Source organism: Zalophus californianus, chromosome 14 (assembly GCF_009762305.2).
Source record: "Zalophus californianus isolate mZalCal1 chromosome 14, mZalCal1.pri.v2, whole genome shotgun sequence".
Classification (NCBI taxonomy): domain Eukaryota; kingdom Metazoa; phylum Chordata; class Mammalia; order Carnivora; family Otariidae; genus Zalophus; species Zalophus californianus.
Window position 1 is genome coordinate 85,255,481 of NC_045608.1, and position 18,068 is coordinate 85,273,548.

The window sequence follows — 18,068 nt, forward strand, 5'->3', positions numbered from 1 at the left end:
TTAGCACGGCTAGTGAAGGGCCCCCTGGGATCCTCAGGATTTCTACTCTTCCAGAACAGCACTGTGCTCACATGACCACCCTGCTACTGTACCAATTTGTTGTGTAGAGGCAGTTAATTAGGACAACAAGCCAAACTGAAAGTAATAATCAAGTCTTCATTCACTTACTGTGACAACATAAGCCAACAGGAAAAAAATTAAAAAAAAAGGTGCCAGCTCCTCAATGTTCCATTTTTCCAAGCGGAACAGTACCAGACGAGGGTCAGGTGGATGCAACATGGACAGGAGAATTCACCTCACTACAGAGGAGCATCCAAAGGCTTCTGCCTCTTTATGAACCCATGGGCAGGGGAAGCAAAGAGGGGAAGGGACAGGAGTAGAAAAGTACTGAGTCCAAGCAAAGAAAAGTCCCTCCGCCAACCCCCTAGATAAGGAGGTCTCAGTAGAGATGCCAAGAAGTGCCCCAGGTAAGGGCCCCAATAAGGAGGCCTCCAGAAGAGGCAACTTGCACGTGCTAAATATGCATGTGAGCCTGGCTAGCCTAGGGGCCTTAGTCTATGATTACAACTCCCTCCAGAGACTGCAATGCACTGGCTGTGCACCAAGTCTAGTGTGGGGAGAGCAGCTTCAGCCCCCAAAGCCTGCCAGGAAGCCTTGTAATTGCCTATGGTCAGGCCTGAAAGATCACACATAGGATTTTGTTCTGTCTGGAGCTGGACTCCTCACCCACCCCGACTATAAGCAAGGCTTTGTTATTAATGCTATGGTACTATAAAAACAAATATACAGTATGGTTACTAAATTCCAGCACCTGCTCAATCATGATATATGCAGAGAAGCTAACAAATATAATGAAAAATGATAAAACAGAATATGGTACTGTTAGTAAACTCTGTTGAGTACAACCCCATTTCGTACACATAACACTCAGGACAACTTCTGAAACAAAATTAGTGCCGTATAAATATTGCTCATTACCGTCTCTATTATTAAAACAGATTCATTGAAACATTTAGATAACACCAGAGTTTAAAGAAGTTAAGATGCCATTTAAAATACACACATACTTACGATTCATCTAAATCTTCTACAAATCCTTTACAGAAAGCCATATCAAGTAAAAAAACTGGAAAAAAGGAAAAAAGAACAAAATGTTTACAGTAATGCTGACTTATTGTTTCATACTCCATGCTTAGGCATATGTTTTTCATTTTTTACAATCTACCATAAAATCCATCACTGATCCATTCCAAGGCACAAACAACGCATAAGCATATGTAGTTCATCCCTTTACTAAATATTCACTCTGCAGGCACCTACACTGCCACCCGCAAGGTTTACGCAGGCTGGTAATTCTGAAACACACAGGTTCTCTTTCAATATGGTTTTACTCTCATCACTTTTTTCCTCTTTGCCATCCCATCTTTTTTTTTTAACATACGAAATCGTTCTATATTTCTCCAGTAGTAATTATCTCCTCCTCTGTATAAACTCCAACTACCATTCAAAATACTATGGTTTTTTTTTTTTTTTTTTCCAACTTAACAGGTAGAAACGAAACTGAGCTACATCTGTAACACTAACAGTCCTCACGGCCGGGCACGCAGGGGGAACCAAAGGGCTGCTGAGGAAGCGCACACACCACAGTGAGGACCAGGGCAAGCGATGCGGGCAAGAGGAGGCTGAGAAAGGCCGCCACCTACTCTGATCACTTTTCACACTCCACAATCCGTCAACCTGACCATGACCTGTCCTTGACCATACCCCCGGGTGGGTAAAAATTCTCCGGACGTGACAAGAGTCGGAACCTAAAGCCAAAACAAGGTTTGGCCACAGGCTGTGGTGGTGGAGCCTTCGCCCTTTCAGTGCAGTCAGCGCTACTGAAACTTGCTGCCACACCAAGCACAGAACCAAATGGAAGACAGGCGCATCTTTTTCTGGCACTGGTCCCGGGCACAGCCGCGTCGGGGGAAGGACCCAGAAGCTGGGGGAAGGACCCAGAAGCTAGGGGATATCTCGGTGGATCCCAGAGCCTCTCTGCACCCTGGTGGGAGAGCCCTGTGCAGGGTCGACGCCGCTCGGCAGAGGGTCCCCGCGCCCGCCCCCATCGCCCCCGGGCGGCCCTTACCTGTGGCGCAGAGCCGCAGGCCGGCGCCGCGTCTCCCAGCTGCCATGCTTGCTGCAGGAGAGCTGCAAAAGCCACGGAAAAGAACGAGACACCGGCGGCCGCTGCTTGCGATCCCGGAAAAGGAAGCCGCCCGTGGGCGCGCGGACGAGAGGCCCGGCACGGAGAGCGGGGGCGGGGCAGGCCGGCCTCCGCTACCCTCCCAGGACCTCGCCGACCGCCGCCTCTGAGCATGCGCGGAATTGCGGCGCATGCGTGGAACTGGGGCGCTTGCGCAGTCGTGCCTCCAAATTTTGTGCGCTTCCCGCTGCGTTCGGGAGCGTGGGAACCTAGCAAGTGGGCGCTTTCCTGTGGGGGCGGAGCGGTGTGTGGAGTTGGTGGGCGTTTCCGGGAAGTTAGATACCAGCTAAATTTAGAGGGGAAAATGAGATAAACTCCAAAGAAGCTGGAGGTTTAATTCTCCCAGATCTTTCGCTTGCTGCTCCTGTGCAGCGAGCGATCAGATTCGTGAAAAGAGGTGGGTGTCAGCGGTGTGTAGAAAGATGGAAGGCTGTGGATCGATGTGTGAGCCTCCATCTATTTCCAAAATAAATTTGGCATCTTCTTTGAACCTGTTTGCGAAGTGAGATACCTGCTCTAGTAGTAAGCTCTGTTAATGCGTTTTTGCCAACTAGAGGAGTCCCATCTTAAAAATTGTTTCTTTTGGAACCCGAAAAAGTGAAGTTGATCGTCAGATACAAGTTTCTGATGATTCGTTCCTATTTTCTGATTCCTTTTGATAATAGTAAAATACTATAAAATATTTGCTGCTATCTTCAGCTACACAACAAAAGATATTTATAAAAGCGATATATTTTTATATGGTGATTCCTGTTGCAGTCACTACATCTGATTTAGATGACATTTTTATAGAATCTAAAATATCAGAAGATTTAGATTAAATCAATTATTGAACATGTGTTATGAGAACAGAAATGGATTATGATGTCATCCAGGTCACCTTACGTTCAAAATTCCAACGGGCAGAGATCTCAGAAAACTCTATTCCTAATGATTAGAAGATTGAATTATGATCTGATTGAGAGCAAGCCCTAGATTTCACCCATTTTATACGAACAGTATAGTATCCATTGTGGGCCTTCAGCAGATTCAAAGATTTTTTTAATTGCGTGTCTAGTTTGAGTTTAACATACATAAATATTTAATTCTCCTACAGGTTACTAAAGTAGGAATTATATAGATCATGGGGCTCAGAAAAAGTAATTTACTTAATAGCTCCAAATGATGGAGTTGCCGTTTGAAAGAGAGTTTCATACTCCAGAGCTGTTCTTTTCCTAACCCAACACTGCCTCACAGATCTCTTTTTGCAATCGAATTCTCTCCCTCCCTTCCCCCCCCTTCAGTCATCCTATTTTGGCTAATGTTACAAATACTTTTTTTCTTTTTTTTTTTTCTTCTTTCATTTTTAAAAATTTTATTATGTTAATCACCACACATTACACCATTAGTTTTTGATGTAATGTTCCATGATTCATTGTTTGTGCATAACACTCAGTGCTCCATGCAGAGCATGCCCTCTTTAATACCCATCACCAGGCTAACCCATCCCCCCAACCCCCTCCCCTCTAGAACTCTCAGTTTGTTTCTCAGAGTCCATAGTCTCTTATGGTTCATCTCCCCCTCCGGTTCCCCCGTTCATTTTTCCCTTCCTACTATCTTCTTCCTTTTTTTTTTTAACATGTAATGTATTATTTGTTTCAGAGGTACAGGTCTGTGGTATTTGACCAGCCAATTATCCTTGGAGTTACGCTGGGTTCTTTCCAACTTAAAGGTACTTACTGTATGATTTTATGTACATAAGCTCAAAATTGGGAAATTAATAGTGTTAGAAGGCAGGGGTATAGGCAATTTTTTTTTTTCTTGATCTGAGCCCTACTATACAGATCGCTTCACTTTGTGAAAATGCACTGAGCTCTGCCCTTACAGTTTGTGTACTTTCTGTATTTATACTCTAACAATGAAAGTTTAAGAGTAAATAAAGCTATGTAAGTTTTCTTTTAATGGAAAGGTGATCATTATATTCTGTTAAAAAGTGCTTCTCAAATTGTACTAAGCATCATTTACCTGGAGAACTTGATAAAACAGTTTCTGAATACTCCTTTCAGAATCTGACCAGTAGGTCTGGATTTGCATTTCTCACAATTTCCCAGGTGATGCTGTTGCTCTGGCCTGCAGATCTCATTTAGTGTTGAAAGAAAATAAATCCAGAAAATACCATTTATTTTTAGATTTCTTTGTGTAAAATACATAAGGTGAAAAAAAAAATCTAGAAATAAAAATCAAGTTTTTTTTAATAGTTTTTCTTGATGACGTGTAATGGTTTTATTGTTAGTGTTAAATGATAATTTTTTTAAATGTCTCAGTTTTAATTTAAAATTTGGTAACTATTATTAGATATAACCCACATTAAAGAAAGGTCTCTGGAATTCTTAATGTATTTTTAAGAGTGTAGAGAGGTCCTGAGAACACAAGTTTGAGAACAAAGTGGACATGTATAGAACTCTGCATTAAACAAGCAGGGAATGCATACTGTAACATACATTGAAGAAAATTATAGACCTAGCATATCATAAAGTAAGTTTCAACACATTGAAAAAATGTGGTATTATCAGTGTATTGTTTTTTTTTAAGATTTTATTTATTTTTTTGTTAGAGAAAGCGAGAACAAGGAGGGGGTGTGGGAGAGGGAGAAGCAGGCTCCCTGCTGATCAAGGAGCCTGATGTGAGACTGGATCCCAGGACCCTAGGATCTTGACCTGAGCTGAAGGCAGACGCTTAACCAACTGAGCCACCCAGGCGCCCATCAGTGTTTTTTCTGACCACAACACAATAAGTTTATAAATCTATAAAAGATAAAGATATCCCCTAAATCTGGAAATTTAAAAACACTTTTAAATAGCATCTTTGTAAAAAGTAATAGGAATTAAAATATGCTTAAAAGTAAACCAAAAAGTGTCTATTAAAATTGTAGGAAGCTGCAAAATTGGTGCAGGGAAATTTATAGATGTAAATATCTTTTTATTTTAGAATGAAAAAAATGAAAATTAGTTAACTATTCTTCTTGAGAAGTAGATGAAAAGACTTTAGGAAAAGGATGGCACAAAGGATACACGGGATGTTAGTTTTCTTTTATTTGCCAGAAACTGTGCTTTGAGAACATAGCATTGAACAAAATGGACCCTGGTTCAGTTCACTACCTAGTGGGTTATAAGAGTTCCACTTATGACGCTTATATATTGAGTTAGGCAGTGTTCTAAATGCTTTATATGTTAACTCATTCAGAGAGGAAAAAAAAGTTACAGTAGACTCAAAAGAAGTCCCAAAGTGTGTTTTTGAAGCAAGCAATAAAATGAACAAATTTCTTGTTTTAGCAAATCCAGAAAGAGAGAGCACATAAGAAAGAATGAGAAAATGAGAAAGCACCTAAAGCATCCAGAAATCAGAGCCACCTTCCAAGAGCCAGGCTGAATCATATTTCAAGCCCAGAGAAGGGGAAGCCAACTCAAGGGGAACCAGTTCAGGTAAGAGAACTTCTGTACCCATCTCATATTCCCGCTCTATATACTGACCCTTGAAGCACAAAGCCCCAGTTCACTCACTGGGAAAAGCACAAAGGAGAGAAGATGAATCAAGACCCTGACTCCCACTGCAGGTTTGCAGCCTGAAACAGTCTCAGGAGGAGAAGGGGAAAATTTTTTGAGGGTAAATCTAGTTCAGAATTTTGTTAATACTAGGACTGATTATGCAAATAATTGATTTTTTATTTTTTTTTTACTTAATTAGATCTTTTATCCAGATGGGCTTGTTAGAATTTTCATCTAGGCACAGGAGAAGAATACTCACACTGAGAAATGTATAAAGGGATGATGGGAAGACAATCAGTTATTTTGATTGTGTTGCCATTAATTTTTTTTTTTCAGTGTAATTGCATTAACATTAGGGCCAAAACAGGAACTTAGATATAGACAGCAGATGTTAAAGCGATAAGCAACTTTAACACAATACAGACAAAAAAATTAAACAAAATCAAGTTATAAACAAAATAAAAAGTTATAAGAAAAAAGTTAAAAATATATATAATTTACCAAGATCGATTCAAGAACTAGAAGGAGGGGCGCCGGGGTGGCTCAGTCGGTTAAGTGTCTGCCTTCAGCTCAGGTCATGATCCCAGGGTCTGGAGTCCGGGTCTGGCATCAGGCTCCCTGCTCCACGGCGAGCCTGCTTCTCCTTCTCCCTCTGCCTGCTACTCCCGCTGCTTGTGTGTGTGCCCTCTCTCCGTGTCAAATAAATAAATAAAAGTCTTTAAAAAAAGTAAACTAGAAGGATAACAGTATAACCACGAAAGAAATCGAATCAAAAGTTTAAAAGTGTTATAAAGCAAAGGTGCTTTTATGTAAAAATTCTGTTACGAGCTCTTCCAGAGAATTAAAAAAAAAAAAAAATAGGAAACACTTCTCAATTTGTTCAGTAAGGCTAGTATAAACTTGTTTTCAAAACCGGAGGAAGCATTTGTGAGAAAGGAATTATACAGGTCAATTCATTCATGAACAAAAATGCATAAATATTCCAAATAAAATGTTATCAAACCAGATCTAGCAATGCGCCAAAAAGGATTAAATTAGGTTTTCTCCCTCTAGAAAAACCAGGTGTGGATTAACATTCGGGGGAAAACTTCATGTAAATTTTCCACAATACCAGATAAAAGATGAAATTTACGTAACATTTAAATAAATGCAGAATAATTTGAATTTGATACATATCAACTTTCAATCATAATAGTAAACCAGGACAGATGAACAATTCCTCAACATAATGTTCTCTTCAGGTTAATTTCTAGCAGTCCTGGAATTAGCCTGAGCTGTTTTGCTCTAAAAGTTTCCCCTCTGGCACTAAGCTCTGTTTGCAGTACCTGAAACATGCCTACTAATAATGTTGCTTTTGTAACCTTGGACCCAAGGAGTTTTATGGTGATTTTTAACAGCCTGTCAACATTGTTTATTGGTAAGAGTGAGATTGATGATTTGCTTCTGGTCTTCGTGAGAGGGGCCCCCTCAGAGAGAGCTCTGCTGTTGTGGGTGATTTTGTACCAGGAATTTGCATATGTATCCAGCAAAATAGTAGAAAACCCAGTGAGACTCTTAGGCTCTCTTTTTCCAAGGTGTTTTATGCATGTGTAGGGGGTTCCTTATCAGAGAGAAAGTGCTTACAACCATGACTATTATAGAAAGTAGAAGACAGAAGTTTGTACCAGGTCTGTGTGGATCCTTGCTATGAGACGGCCTTTGGCAGTGATGCAGATTCGTACTTGAACATTGTTGTTGTAGCCATTTCCTCTAATGAGTAATAGATTTGTAAGTATTGTTATTTGGGGTCAAACAGCCTTCTTAAATGAATGCCATTTTAGTACAGTTGGTATTAGAGGTGGGATTGCTTAGAAGACTTGACTCATTCTTTGCTAAAAATATGGCTTAGGCATTATTTAGAAAGAAAAAGGATTCTGATAAAGAGGATGGAAAGGTGGTTGTCCAGCTACTCTTGGTTCGAAGTAGCACAAGCTTTGAAATCAGTTACTTATTGATAGTAAGACTTTCCATGACAGAAATGACAACCTGAATTGCAGGAGCTAGCAAAATTAAGAGGACAAGTGCAAACTGATGGCAGGTTGGCTAAATCAGTTCCTAGTTGCTGTTTTCAGCATGAGTTAAAGAGAAAGTCCAGAATCTCCTTAGGTTGAGTTTCATCCTCTCTCGCTAGCAAATGGAGCTCCAACCAAAGGAACATGGGCACTGTAACTTTTGATGGGTTGGCTAAGCCTGAGACCCACTACAACTAAGAAGATAATTCAAAGAGGGCAGTTGATGATGGAGGAAAGCAGTGAAGTAAGGGATTATTCAGTAACACAATGAAGGCCTTTTACAGACTGTCAGACTGTCATAAGCATTGTCCTGATGACCTTTGTTGAAATGGTTCCTGAGAATTTTAGATCAAGTAGCAGTGTCTCTGGTTCTGAGTACTGTTGAGTGGAGAGGATTGTTTGTACTCATCCTGCATCCTCCTTTGGCTGCTATCTTCCTAGGGATAGTTCAAGGAAAAGTCTTTGCTGATTCGAATGGATTAAGGCAAGGAGCTACTAGAGAATGGTTAGTCCTCTGCTCCTCTCTTGTCATTTAAATGTCGGTGTCTACTTAAGCTGTGAAAATGCTGCAGATGTGGACTGTGCTGGACAGGCTATAGGATAATGAAATCAGCCCCACAGGGGATATCCCTCACTCAGATTATGATAAAAGGAGCCCACCACCATGGTGATACTGCTCTTAGACCTCAGAGGATGTAAAAGAGGCAGTTTTTCGATTTCCTGTCCCAGCTTCCTCCAATGAGACTTTAGGTTAATACAAAGGTTAAAATTTTACAAAGGAAAAAAAATCAAGACAAGAAAAGGACAAGAATAAAGAACTTCTACAACTCAACACCAAAAAACTCCACAAATAAGTTTTATTGGCTTCTTATAAAAGTCTATCAAGGTTTTAGTGGGCACTCCCCTAGTTTCCCCCTCCCCCTTTTTAAAGATTTTATTTATTTATTTGAGAGAGGGAGACAGAGACAGAGAGAGCAAGCATGAGTAGGGAGAGGGGTGGAGAGGGAGAAGCAAACTCCCCACTGAGCAGGGAGCCTGATGTGGGGCTCAGGACATAAACAGATATTTCTCCAAAGACATACAGATGGTCAACAAACATATGAAGAGATGCTCAACATCACTCATCATGGAAATGCAAATCCAATCCGCAAGATATCACCTCACACCTGTCAGAATGGCTCAAATCAAAAACAAAAGAAACAAGTGTTGGTGAAGAAAAAGTAACTCTTGTGCAGTTCTCTGTAGTTGACCTGGTGAATGCCTTTTCTTCAGTATTATTTGCTAGGGAACGACAGCAAAGACACCTAGCAAAGAGACCTGAGAGTTCTCTCTTTTCCTCCATGTGTGAACACAGAAAGAAGGGAGCTATCTGTAAGCCGGGAAGAACGCAACCATGCTGTCACCCTGATCTCAGACTTCCAAGCCTCCAGAACTGTGAGAAATTAATGTCTGTTGTTTGAGCCATCCAGTCTACAGTATTTTGTTATAGCAGCCTGAGCTGACCCATGTAGGTACTAATGCTGAAATGATACTTGAAATGTCAGCCACCTGCCTTCATGGAGACTCAAGTCTTTGGCAAAAGCCCATAATCATAGTTAACAGTGAGCATTTATCTGATACTGCTCTCTGTTATATTTGAAAGACCGTTATTAGCTAGTTGTTGGGCATTTACTAAGACAGCCCCATTAACTGAAGGACACTACATTGTATCAACTCCTGAATTACCCATCATGTGATGGGTAAGGTCAAAAAGCATCCCAACAAGGAGAGAAAGGTCAAAAGAAGTTCCATCATAAAATGAAAGTATTATAGAGGCATTCTGCTATGGAGCACAGTGAGACTCAGCATATTCATGAGCAAGTAGCCTCTTTTCCACTAGGGCCTCATAAAAAGCTGTCTGAAGACTTACCTGTTGTTAGTACTGATGTGTCTCAGCTTTGCCCCAATTTCCCAAGGATGTAAGGGAACTGACTTGGTTCGCAGATGGCAGTTCCAGAATGGGGCGTCATGGCTCCATGGGGAAGGCAGCTGTTCTGTGCCCAGCAGATAGTAAGCTCTTCATGGAAGGAAGCAAAAGCAAGTTAGCAGCCCAGTGGGCTGAATTACAGGTCCTGTTCCTCACAGTAAGGAAGCTGCCAGGAACAAATAAAATTCCTACAATTGGATACATACTGACACTTGGACTATTGCTTATGGACTTGCAATTTGGTCTGGCTAGCGGACCATAGGTAACTGCATGATACTACTCTGTGGAAATCACTGTGGCAATTCTGAGTGCAAATCAAAGTAGAACCAACTCATGCTCACCAAAAAAGTCCTAGTTTCTCTATGTGACTGGAATCAAATTGATGCTTGCTTCAGTTCTATCTCTTGAAGTGGCTAAGTGGGGCCGTGTAAGGACATGCTGAGATCCCAGCCATGAAGTGATAGGCTGAATGGTGACACATACCACTGGGCTCAGCTGAAACTCTAGGGTTTTGTGCTGCTCACAACAGGAAAGGCAACATTTGTAGCTGTTTCTGGGAAGTATTCCTAAGAAGAGAAGAGCCCACACATAGCATGTTTTCCCTATTCCTTAAAGAGGGCTTGAATGTACGGGCAAGATACATATTCTTGATTTGGCTCTGTATGCTCAGTAACTGAAGCACTGCTGCTACTGCTACCCAAGGATTGAACAAGAGAAACAAAACTACTGGGCCAGTTTGGTCCTCCCGGTTACAGTCTTCAGATCCAGATAGAGCTTTACACCCGTTGCACCGACAGTATGTTGCAGCTGTGCTACCGTGTTATCCCCCAAGCCTTAGGTACAGCCGGGGTGGCATGGAGTAGGCAGACCCACCTAGCCTCTTGTCTCCTGCCTTGAGCAGCCTCATTCATTTACATCAAAGGGCCCTAAAAACATCAACTTCTGTGGGCTTTATACTATGCTCAAAGACTTGGGAAATTCTAGGATACATGATAAGGATCAATAACTTAGATCAAACATTATTGTTTTCTCTTAAAGAGATATTTATTTATGAGAGAGAAGGAGACAGAGGCAGAGAGAGAGGGAGAGAGAAACTTAAGCAAACTCCATGCCAAATGCAGAGCCTGATGTGGGGCTTGATCTCACTACACTAAGATCACAACCTGAGCTGAAACCAAGAGTCGGATGCTTAACCAACTGTGCAACTCTGGTGTCCCTGTATCAAACATTATTGTTAAGGGTAAAAAAAAAAGGAAGAATTTCCTTTGATATTAGGAATCAGATGAGAAATTTATTATTACCACACCTATTAAATATTACACTGAAAATCCTGGCTTGGGTAGTAAAATAAAGAAGGAAAAGGGATACTAGAAGGATGGGAAGAAAAGGAAACCATCATTAAGCATAGATAAGACTATTTATATTGAAAAATTAAAAAAAATTCATGTAAATTATTAACATTATTAAAGGTCTACCAAAGTGGATAGGTATAACATCATTATACAAAATGCAATTGCATTTCTTTAAAAGAACAATAAAAAGAAAACATGCTTTATTTTTTTTTAAGATTTTATTTATTTATTTGAGAGAGAGAGAGAGAGAGCAGGGGGAGCGGCAGGCAGAGGGAGAGGGAGAAGCAGACTCCCTGCTGAGCAGGGAGCCCGATGCGGGACTCCATCCCAGGACCCTGGGATCATGACCTGAGCTGAAGGCAGACGTTTAATTGACTGAGCCACCCAGGTGCCCCTATACTTTATTTTATCTTTTTTTTAAAGATTTTTATTAATTTGTTAGAACATGCGCGTGAGTGGCAGAGGGACATGGGGGAGGGAAAGGGTGAGAATCTCAAGCCCTCTCCACATAGAGCACAGAGCTGATGCGGGGCTTGATCTCACAGCCCTGAGATCACTACCTAAGCCAAAACCAACAGTCGGACGCTTAATCTACTGAGCCACCCAGGTGCTCCAGAGAAAACGTAAACTTTAAGAACAGGTCATTAGTATTATTAACAAAAAAATGTTCCCTTTTCATAAACTAAGAATATGTGACAACCATATGAATTGTAAACATTACTTAATGAAACTGAAAAAGACACCAATAAATGGAGAGAGAAAACACTGTTAATAGATAGAAAACTCAATATCACCCTGATATCTCATCTCCTACATTGTTAATAGACTCAGTGACATGTCATTAAATATCCTAAGAAGTTTGAGGGCGCCTGGGTGGCTCAGTCGTTAAGCGTCTGCCTTCGGCTCAGGTCATGATCCCAGGGTCCTGGGATCGAGCCCCGCATCGGGCTCCCTGCTCCGTGGGGAGCCTGCTTCTCCCTCTCCCACTCCCCCTGCTTGTGCTCCTGCTCTCACTGTGTCTCTCTCTGTCAAATAAATAAATAAAATCTTTAAAAAAAAAATATCCTAAGAAGTTTGACATGCTGATAAAAATTCATATAGAAGAGCAAAAACCCAAGTATATCCAAGCATTCATACAGAAAAAGAATAAGATGAGAAACTTATTCTGCTGGAGATCAAGACTTAAAGCCATGATATTGAGGATGATATGGTATTGGCTCAGGGATAGGCATATTGACCAATGGACTCAAATAGGCATCTCAGAGGCAGACTCTGGTATAAATGAAAACTTGACATGTGACAGAGCTCACAGTGGAGAAAACAACATATGGCACTGAGACAATGTAATATCCACAAAGACGAAGCAATTCACTTATATCTAAATCTTACACCATTGACAAATATCAAGTCCAGTGGGAAAGACAAATGAATAAGCAAAATATTAAAATCTCTAGAAGTAAATATATGGGACTATCTTTAATACTTTGGTGTTGAAGAAAATTTCTTAACACAAAAATTACTGGTCAAAAGGAAAGGGTTTATTTGTTGAAAAATAACAGAGAGCTGGATCTGTTATGTGCTACATACATAACTAAAAAAGGATTATTATTTTAAAAACTAGAAAAAATATAAAGCACATAACATAACAATGAGCAAAACATAATGAACAGGCATTTTACAGGAGAGGAAATGCAAATATTAAACAATATACAAAGATGCTGTACTTCCATTAAAGTGTGTGAAATACAAAATAAGGCCTCATTGATGCACCATCTGACTTTCATTTTGTATGTGGTTGTGGAACATTGGGAATTCTCAGACACTGTTGATCTGAGTAAAATTTATATTTATGAATGTCATCATCCACCTAAGTTTTTCTTGGACGTTTTAATACTAAATATAAATGTGGGATTTCATCTAAATTAATTCCTTGAATTACATATTAAGGATTAGATTCCAAGCTACCATTATAATCGGTTGGATTTTCTTACCCATTGCAGATATAGAAATACAAAAAATATTAATGCTCTGTTTTTTTTCATAAATGTATCTATATTTACTTCTAAGTTTCCCTCGGGTTAAAAGATGCTAACCTAATTATGGAAGTCAGTTAATTAGGTTACTCTCTTTAGAGAGTTAGCCCTGGGGAATAACTTAGATTCTTGTCTATGACCCTGAAGAAACACTTGAATCTTATTTTTAATTATTATGCCAATTTTTTTCATAATTTTTAGCACAGGAGTTACTCAAGTGATAATTCTGTCTTCTTATAGAAGACTGCAGCGCCACCTAGGCTAAGCAGCTGATTTCAAACATTTGTATCTGTAAATATCTTTTCCCCTGAATTTAAAGACTTTAAAACATTAATGCAAACTTATATTCATTTGTATTCTTAAAAGCATTCAAATCTTACTGATTTTAATGATAGCAGATTGAATATGGATGTTCAATATCTTCATCTGACTTGACGTTACACATATGAGGCCATTCCTGAGTCAGATAATGTCTTCTAAAAGATGTGTCTAATACTTACTAGAATCTGTGTCATTCATCAATATGTAAATGTGTCAACAACGCTAAAAGGACTGACTAATGAGATCCAGTAGGAATATATTCCGATCTCCTGATCCTCTTTGGTGTATTTAGGTTAATATTTATCTTTGTGTGTAAAGACTCAGGACTTTAATAGATTTAATGTATTTTAATGAACTGTAATCACTATTCCATGTTTGATGCTCATATTGTCACAGTCAAACCTCTGTAATTTGGTTCTTGTGTCTTTTTGATCTGATTTCACTAAACTTGGAATGAAGCCTTGTCTTCTGATAATGAAGTTCTATATCTATTATACCATCCTTCCCCAGACATGGAATCAGTTATCCTTCCAAAAATCCCTGGTGCCTTTTCACAGAAAATCGATTTTAAAAACTATAGTTTGGGCTTCCCATTTACATATTAGTTTGTTCCCACCTGAGATTCCATTCATGCTAGGCCAGTTCAGTGGGCAGAGGGAAAAACAATCTTACTAATAATAACGTCTATGTTATATATGTACAGTTGACCCTTGAACAGCATGGGTTTGAACTGTACAGTTTCACGTATACAGGGTTTTTTTTTTTAGTAAATGCAGTACAGTACTGTAAATGTGTTTTCCTTATAATTTTCTTAACATTTTCTTTTTTCTAGTTTACTTTATTGTGAAAATATAGAATGTAACACAACACACAAAATGTGTGTTAACCAGCTATTTATATATGGGTAAGGCTTTTGGTCAACAGGTTTTAATAGTTAAATTTTTGGAGTCAAAAGTTATATGCAGATTTTTGACTGCATGGGGGTTGGTGCCCCTAATGCCTGCATTGTTGAAGGGTCAATGGTCTGTGGAACTATGTACCTGTCATGTAATATGCTACATAGTAAGGTCAATTCAGGCATATATATCAGTTGTCAAATTCATTTGGAGGGAAGCTCTCCAAACAGACAATTGTTCTTAAGATTCTGAAATATCTGAACACCAATTCACATCAGTAGAAGTTCAGAAAATTACATGAACCAGTGTAGTCCATTCTCTTTTCGGAGGAAACAATTTTTTAAAAATAAATCTGTGATTATATCTCACCCAAGGAGAATTTATTGTTTTCCAGATTTAAATTTTAGTGTCTACTAAATATTTCCTACTATTTTTCTTTCAAACAATTTCTCAATCCTCTGACTTTAGTATTTTATTACTCTGAGGAACTTTCTCCATTTTCTCAACTGTTAAACTTCAGAGAGTGGAAGAGTTGATTTCAATAAAATATACTGCTTCAGCGGAGGAATCTTGAATCTTTTTTTATGTGGGCCAGATAGAGTTTACTGGACTACCAGGCTTCTGTGTGAATACCTTGTGTATTTTAAGTCTTTCTAGGGTGGACCCAAAGAATGCTCAGGAAATAGTAATCAAACCTTGAGGTCATATTCCTTTAAATGGGTGTTTGGCATTTTCTTCCTTTCTTTCCTTTTTTTTTTTTTTTTTTAAGATTTATTTATTTATTATTTGAGAGAGAGAGAGAGAGAGCATATGCACGCACATTGCAGGGAAGGGCAGGGGGAGAGAGAATCACCCTGAGTGCAGAGCCTGACCCAGGGCTTGATCTCATGACTCTGAGATCATGACCTGAGGTGAAACCAAGGGTGGGACACTTAATGGGCTGTACCACCCAGGTGCCCCTCTTTGGCATTTTCTTGAGGGCCTTTCATAGGAATGTCTCCTGATTATCTGTCGTAACTCTCACCTGCCCACAGATAACATCTGTTCAGGGTTGAAGTTTTCCAGTTTTCTCCTAAATGTTTCAGCATATCATGGTTCCCAGAACCATTGATAGAAAACTATTTTTGAGTCATCCCTGCCATGCCTATTACAAATTTACACACTAGGGACCATGATGATTTAATATCCGTGGAACAAGGTCATAAGGGGAGGGCCCTTCCTGATCCTTGGACTGAGAACCTCACATAGAGTGATCCTATCCGAGGGACCAAAGGAAGACATCCAATTTATAAGGAGAACTTCATGGAGATGTAAGAACTGGGGGTAGGGTTATTTATGCAGAGACTAAACAGACTCAGTTTACCATCCTTATGTGAATTCACGAGTCTTTCTGAACTAAAACAGCTCAGAAATGTTGCCAAAGCCACCCAGGTCCTCCCCAGACAGCCAAGGGGAGAGGAGGATATGGGTTGGAAAGGAAGACCAGTGACCTGCCTCTCACATAGTCTGTCTTGGTCCTGAAAGATAAGAACACAGACTCAAACATAAGTGTTGTTTACTAAGAAACACATGAAAAAGTGAATAAAGGAGAGGGGAGGAATGGACAACACATATTGAGATTTAGGAAATAAACTATCAATACCTTGCCTAAAATTAGAACCTACCTAAAGAGGTCTTCCACCCAATTACTTCTAGAAGTTCGGTTATTAAAAAATGAAACTTGGGGCACCTGGGTGGCCCAGGTCATGATCTCAGGGTTGTGAGATGGAGTCCGCACTGGACATGGAGCCTGCTTAGGATTCTCTCTCTCTCTCTGCCCCTCCCCTCTCACTCTCTCCACCTCTCTCCAAAAAAAAAAGAAAAAAAAAATAAAGAAATTTACACCTGATGGCATGTGTTTACTCCTTCCACTTTGTGATATTTCCCTCATAAGTGCTAAGATTGTTTTCCATCAGCCTGGAAGGGTATTTAGGTTTGAATTTTTGCTAGTCATAAGAATGGCGACATCTGCTGGAACCATGTGCTTCAGCATCAAGAGAGCTAGGTCTGAGTGACTAATTTGACCCAAGTTCTTTCTGCCTTTGTTTCCTAGCAGAGGTTACAGGTACACATGCAAATGGAGAAATAATGGAGTCCGTGCTCTATTTATAATAAAGATTTATTATGGACAAAGGTGAGTTCTTTGAGACAAGATTTTGAAAGACCCAAAAGCTTCTAGAATATCTTTGCAGAGAAACCCACACACACTATTAAGAAGCTGAAAAAATCAGAGAAAGCACTTCGCAGTGGTTGCCATAGTAGCGGAAATAAGCCTGTCCTCCGGGAAGAAAAGGAAAGAATAGTTAGCTACCCCCAGGGAAGTTGGGTTCAGGGCTCATTAAAAGGTTTAGGGTGACCGGAGATACCAAGCCCTGAAAAGACAAACAGCTGAAGAAGTGTCTGTCTGTAAGTGTGTTTATTACATGAGGCTGTTGCGTCAGAGATGTAGAAATTTGCCAGAACAGCAGGGTACTGATATATGCATTAAAGTCCAGACTGCATTTTATAGTCAGCATGATGCAGTATGTTTTGAATGCCACGGGCTGACAATAGCAAGAGATTACTGTCATCACCTTGCTTAAGGAGGAATTTTAATGCATCACATATATTTATACCACAAATAGAAATCTGTAAATGCCAAGGGTTTTATGTGTGTGTGTAGTCACAATGTTAAGTCTATTTTAGATTTAAAGCAATATGTCCTAATGCAATATTCTGAAAACGAGTTCCCCCCATATATTCCTTTCAGACATTTCTAAATGTCAACCTTTTCAGATATTTTTTCAGGCCAAAGATCACAATCATGTAAGTACCTTTTCTGAAAGAAATGCTTGATCATTTTAACCATTCTCTAGACATTTTCCATCTTACTTTCCACAAGTTTTCAGGACAAAGAGTGCGTGAAATGTAGGAGTGGCTAATCTTCCTTCTTCTCAACCTACGGAATTTTCTAGACTGGAGAATGGAGTGTTTATGGATGTTCTTTCTTTTGGATTTTGTTGGAGCTTGGTGTTTTAGAGCACACAGTTCTTCACGATATTATGTGGTCATTCTTCCCATATCTCTTCCACAACTGATTTGAATATTTCCTATGTGAGTATTTATAATATTTTCTTTAAGTAGAAAAATTTCCTAAGTCTGGTATTGTTGAAATATATTTTATAACAACATATTTAAGAGGATATTTGCTTGTGTATATAATTTTACATCTTAAATTCTTTTCCTTAAAGACTGAAAACCATACTACTCCTTGTTTGTTTGCATCCATTCTTATGATGTGCTATGTTCTGATCCTTGTTCCTTTGCTGGTGATCTGCTGTAACTCATGGTAAGCTTTATACATTTGTCTAGGTCTTTGATGTTTTTAAATTTCACAGTAGCATTTCCAGGTATAGGGTTTTTGTTTGTTTTTGTTTTTTAACATTTTCTATTTGGCCTGAAGGGAGATCTGATGAGGTACACACGCAGTCTGGGCTTTCCTAAACTGCTCACGCTTTTTCCCAGCCGTCCCCACCAAGCAGCAGGTTGCTGTATGTCCGGGTCTCTTTTTTTGATAAGTGAGATTTGAGATTCAGTATAAACTCACCAATTAGAAACATCTAATGTTGTAAGATTTGTGTTGCTCACAATAATTCTAACTG

At 39.5% G+C, this 18,068-nt stretch overlaps 2 protein-coding genes across 4 annotated transcripts in view; one reads left to right on the forward strand and one right to left on the reverse strand.

Moving 5' to 3' along the window:
• TMX3 (thioredoxin related transmembrane protein 3) overlaps window positions 1-2,359 on the reverse strand; it is a 44,863-nt gene extending 42,504 nt beyond the window's left edge. The window contains exons 1-2 of one of the 3 annotated variants that reach the window (XM_027575755.2): window positions 2,129-2,359; window positions 1,072-1,126 (exon numbers count right to left, since the gene is read on the reverse strand). In XM_027575755.2, coding sequence (XP_027431556.1) covers window positions 1,072-1,126; window positions 2,129-2,174 — 101 coding nt within the window. In that variant the 5' untranslated portion in view covers window positions 2,175-2,359. The remainder of the gene's footprint in view (window positions 1-1,071; window positions 1,127-2,128) is intronic. The other 2 variants (XM_027575754.2, XM_027575756.2) reach the window with 2 other exon arrangements.
• Window positions 2,360-2,456: 97 nt separating this feature from the next.
• CCDC102B (coiled-coil domain containing 102B) overlaps window positions 2,457-18,068 on the forward strand; it is a 188,548-nt gene continuing 172,936 nt past the window's right edge. The window contains exons 1-3 of the mRNA XM_027575760.1: window positions 2,457-2,642; window positions 3,887-3,956; window positions 5,557-5,706. The gene's annotated coding sequence lies outside the window, so the exon portion shown is untranslated. The remainder of the gene's footprint in view (window positions 2,643-3,886; window positions 3,957-5,556; window positions 5,707-18,068) is intronic.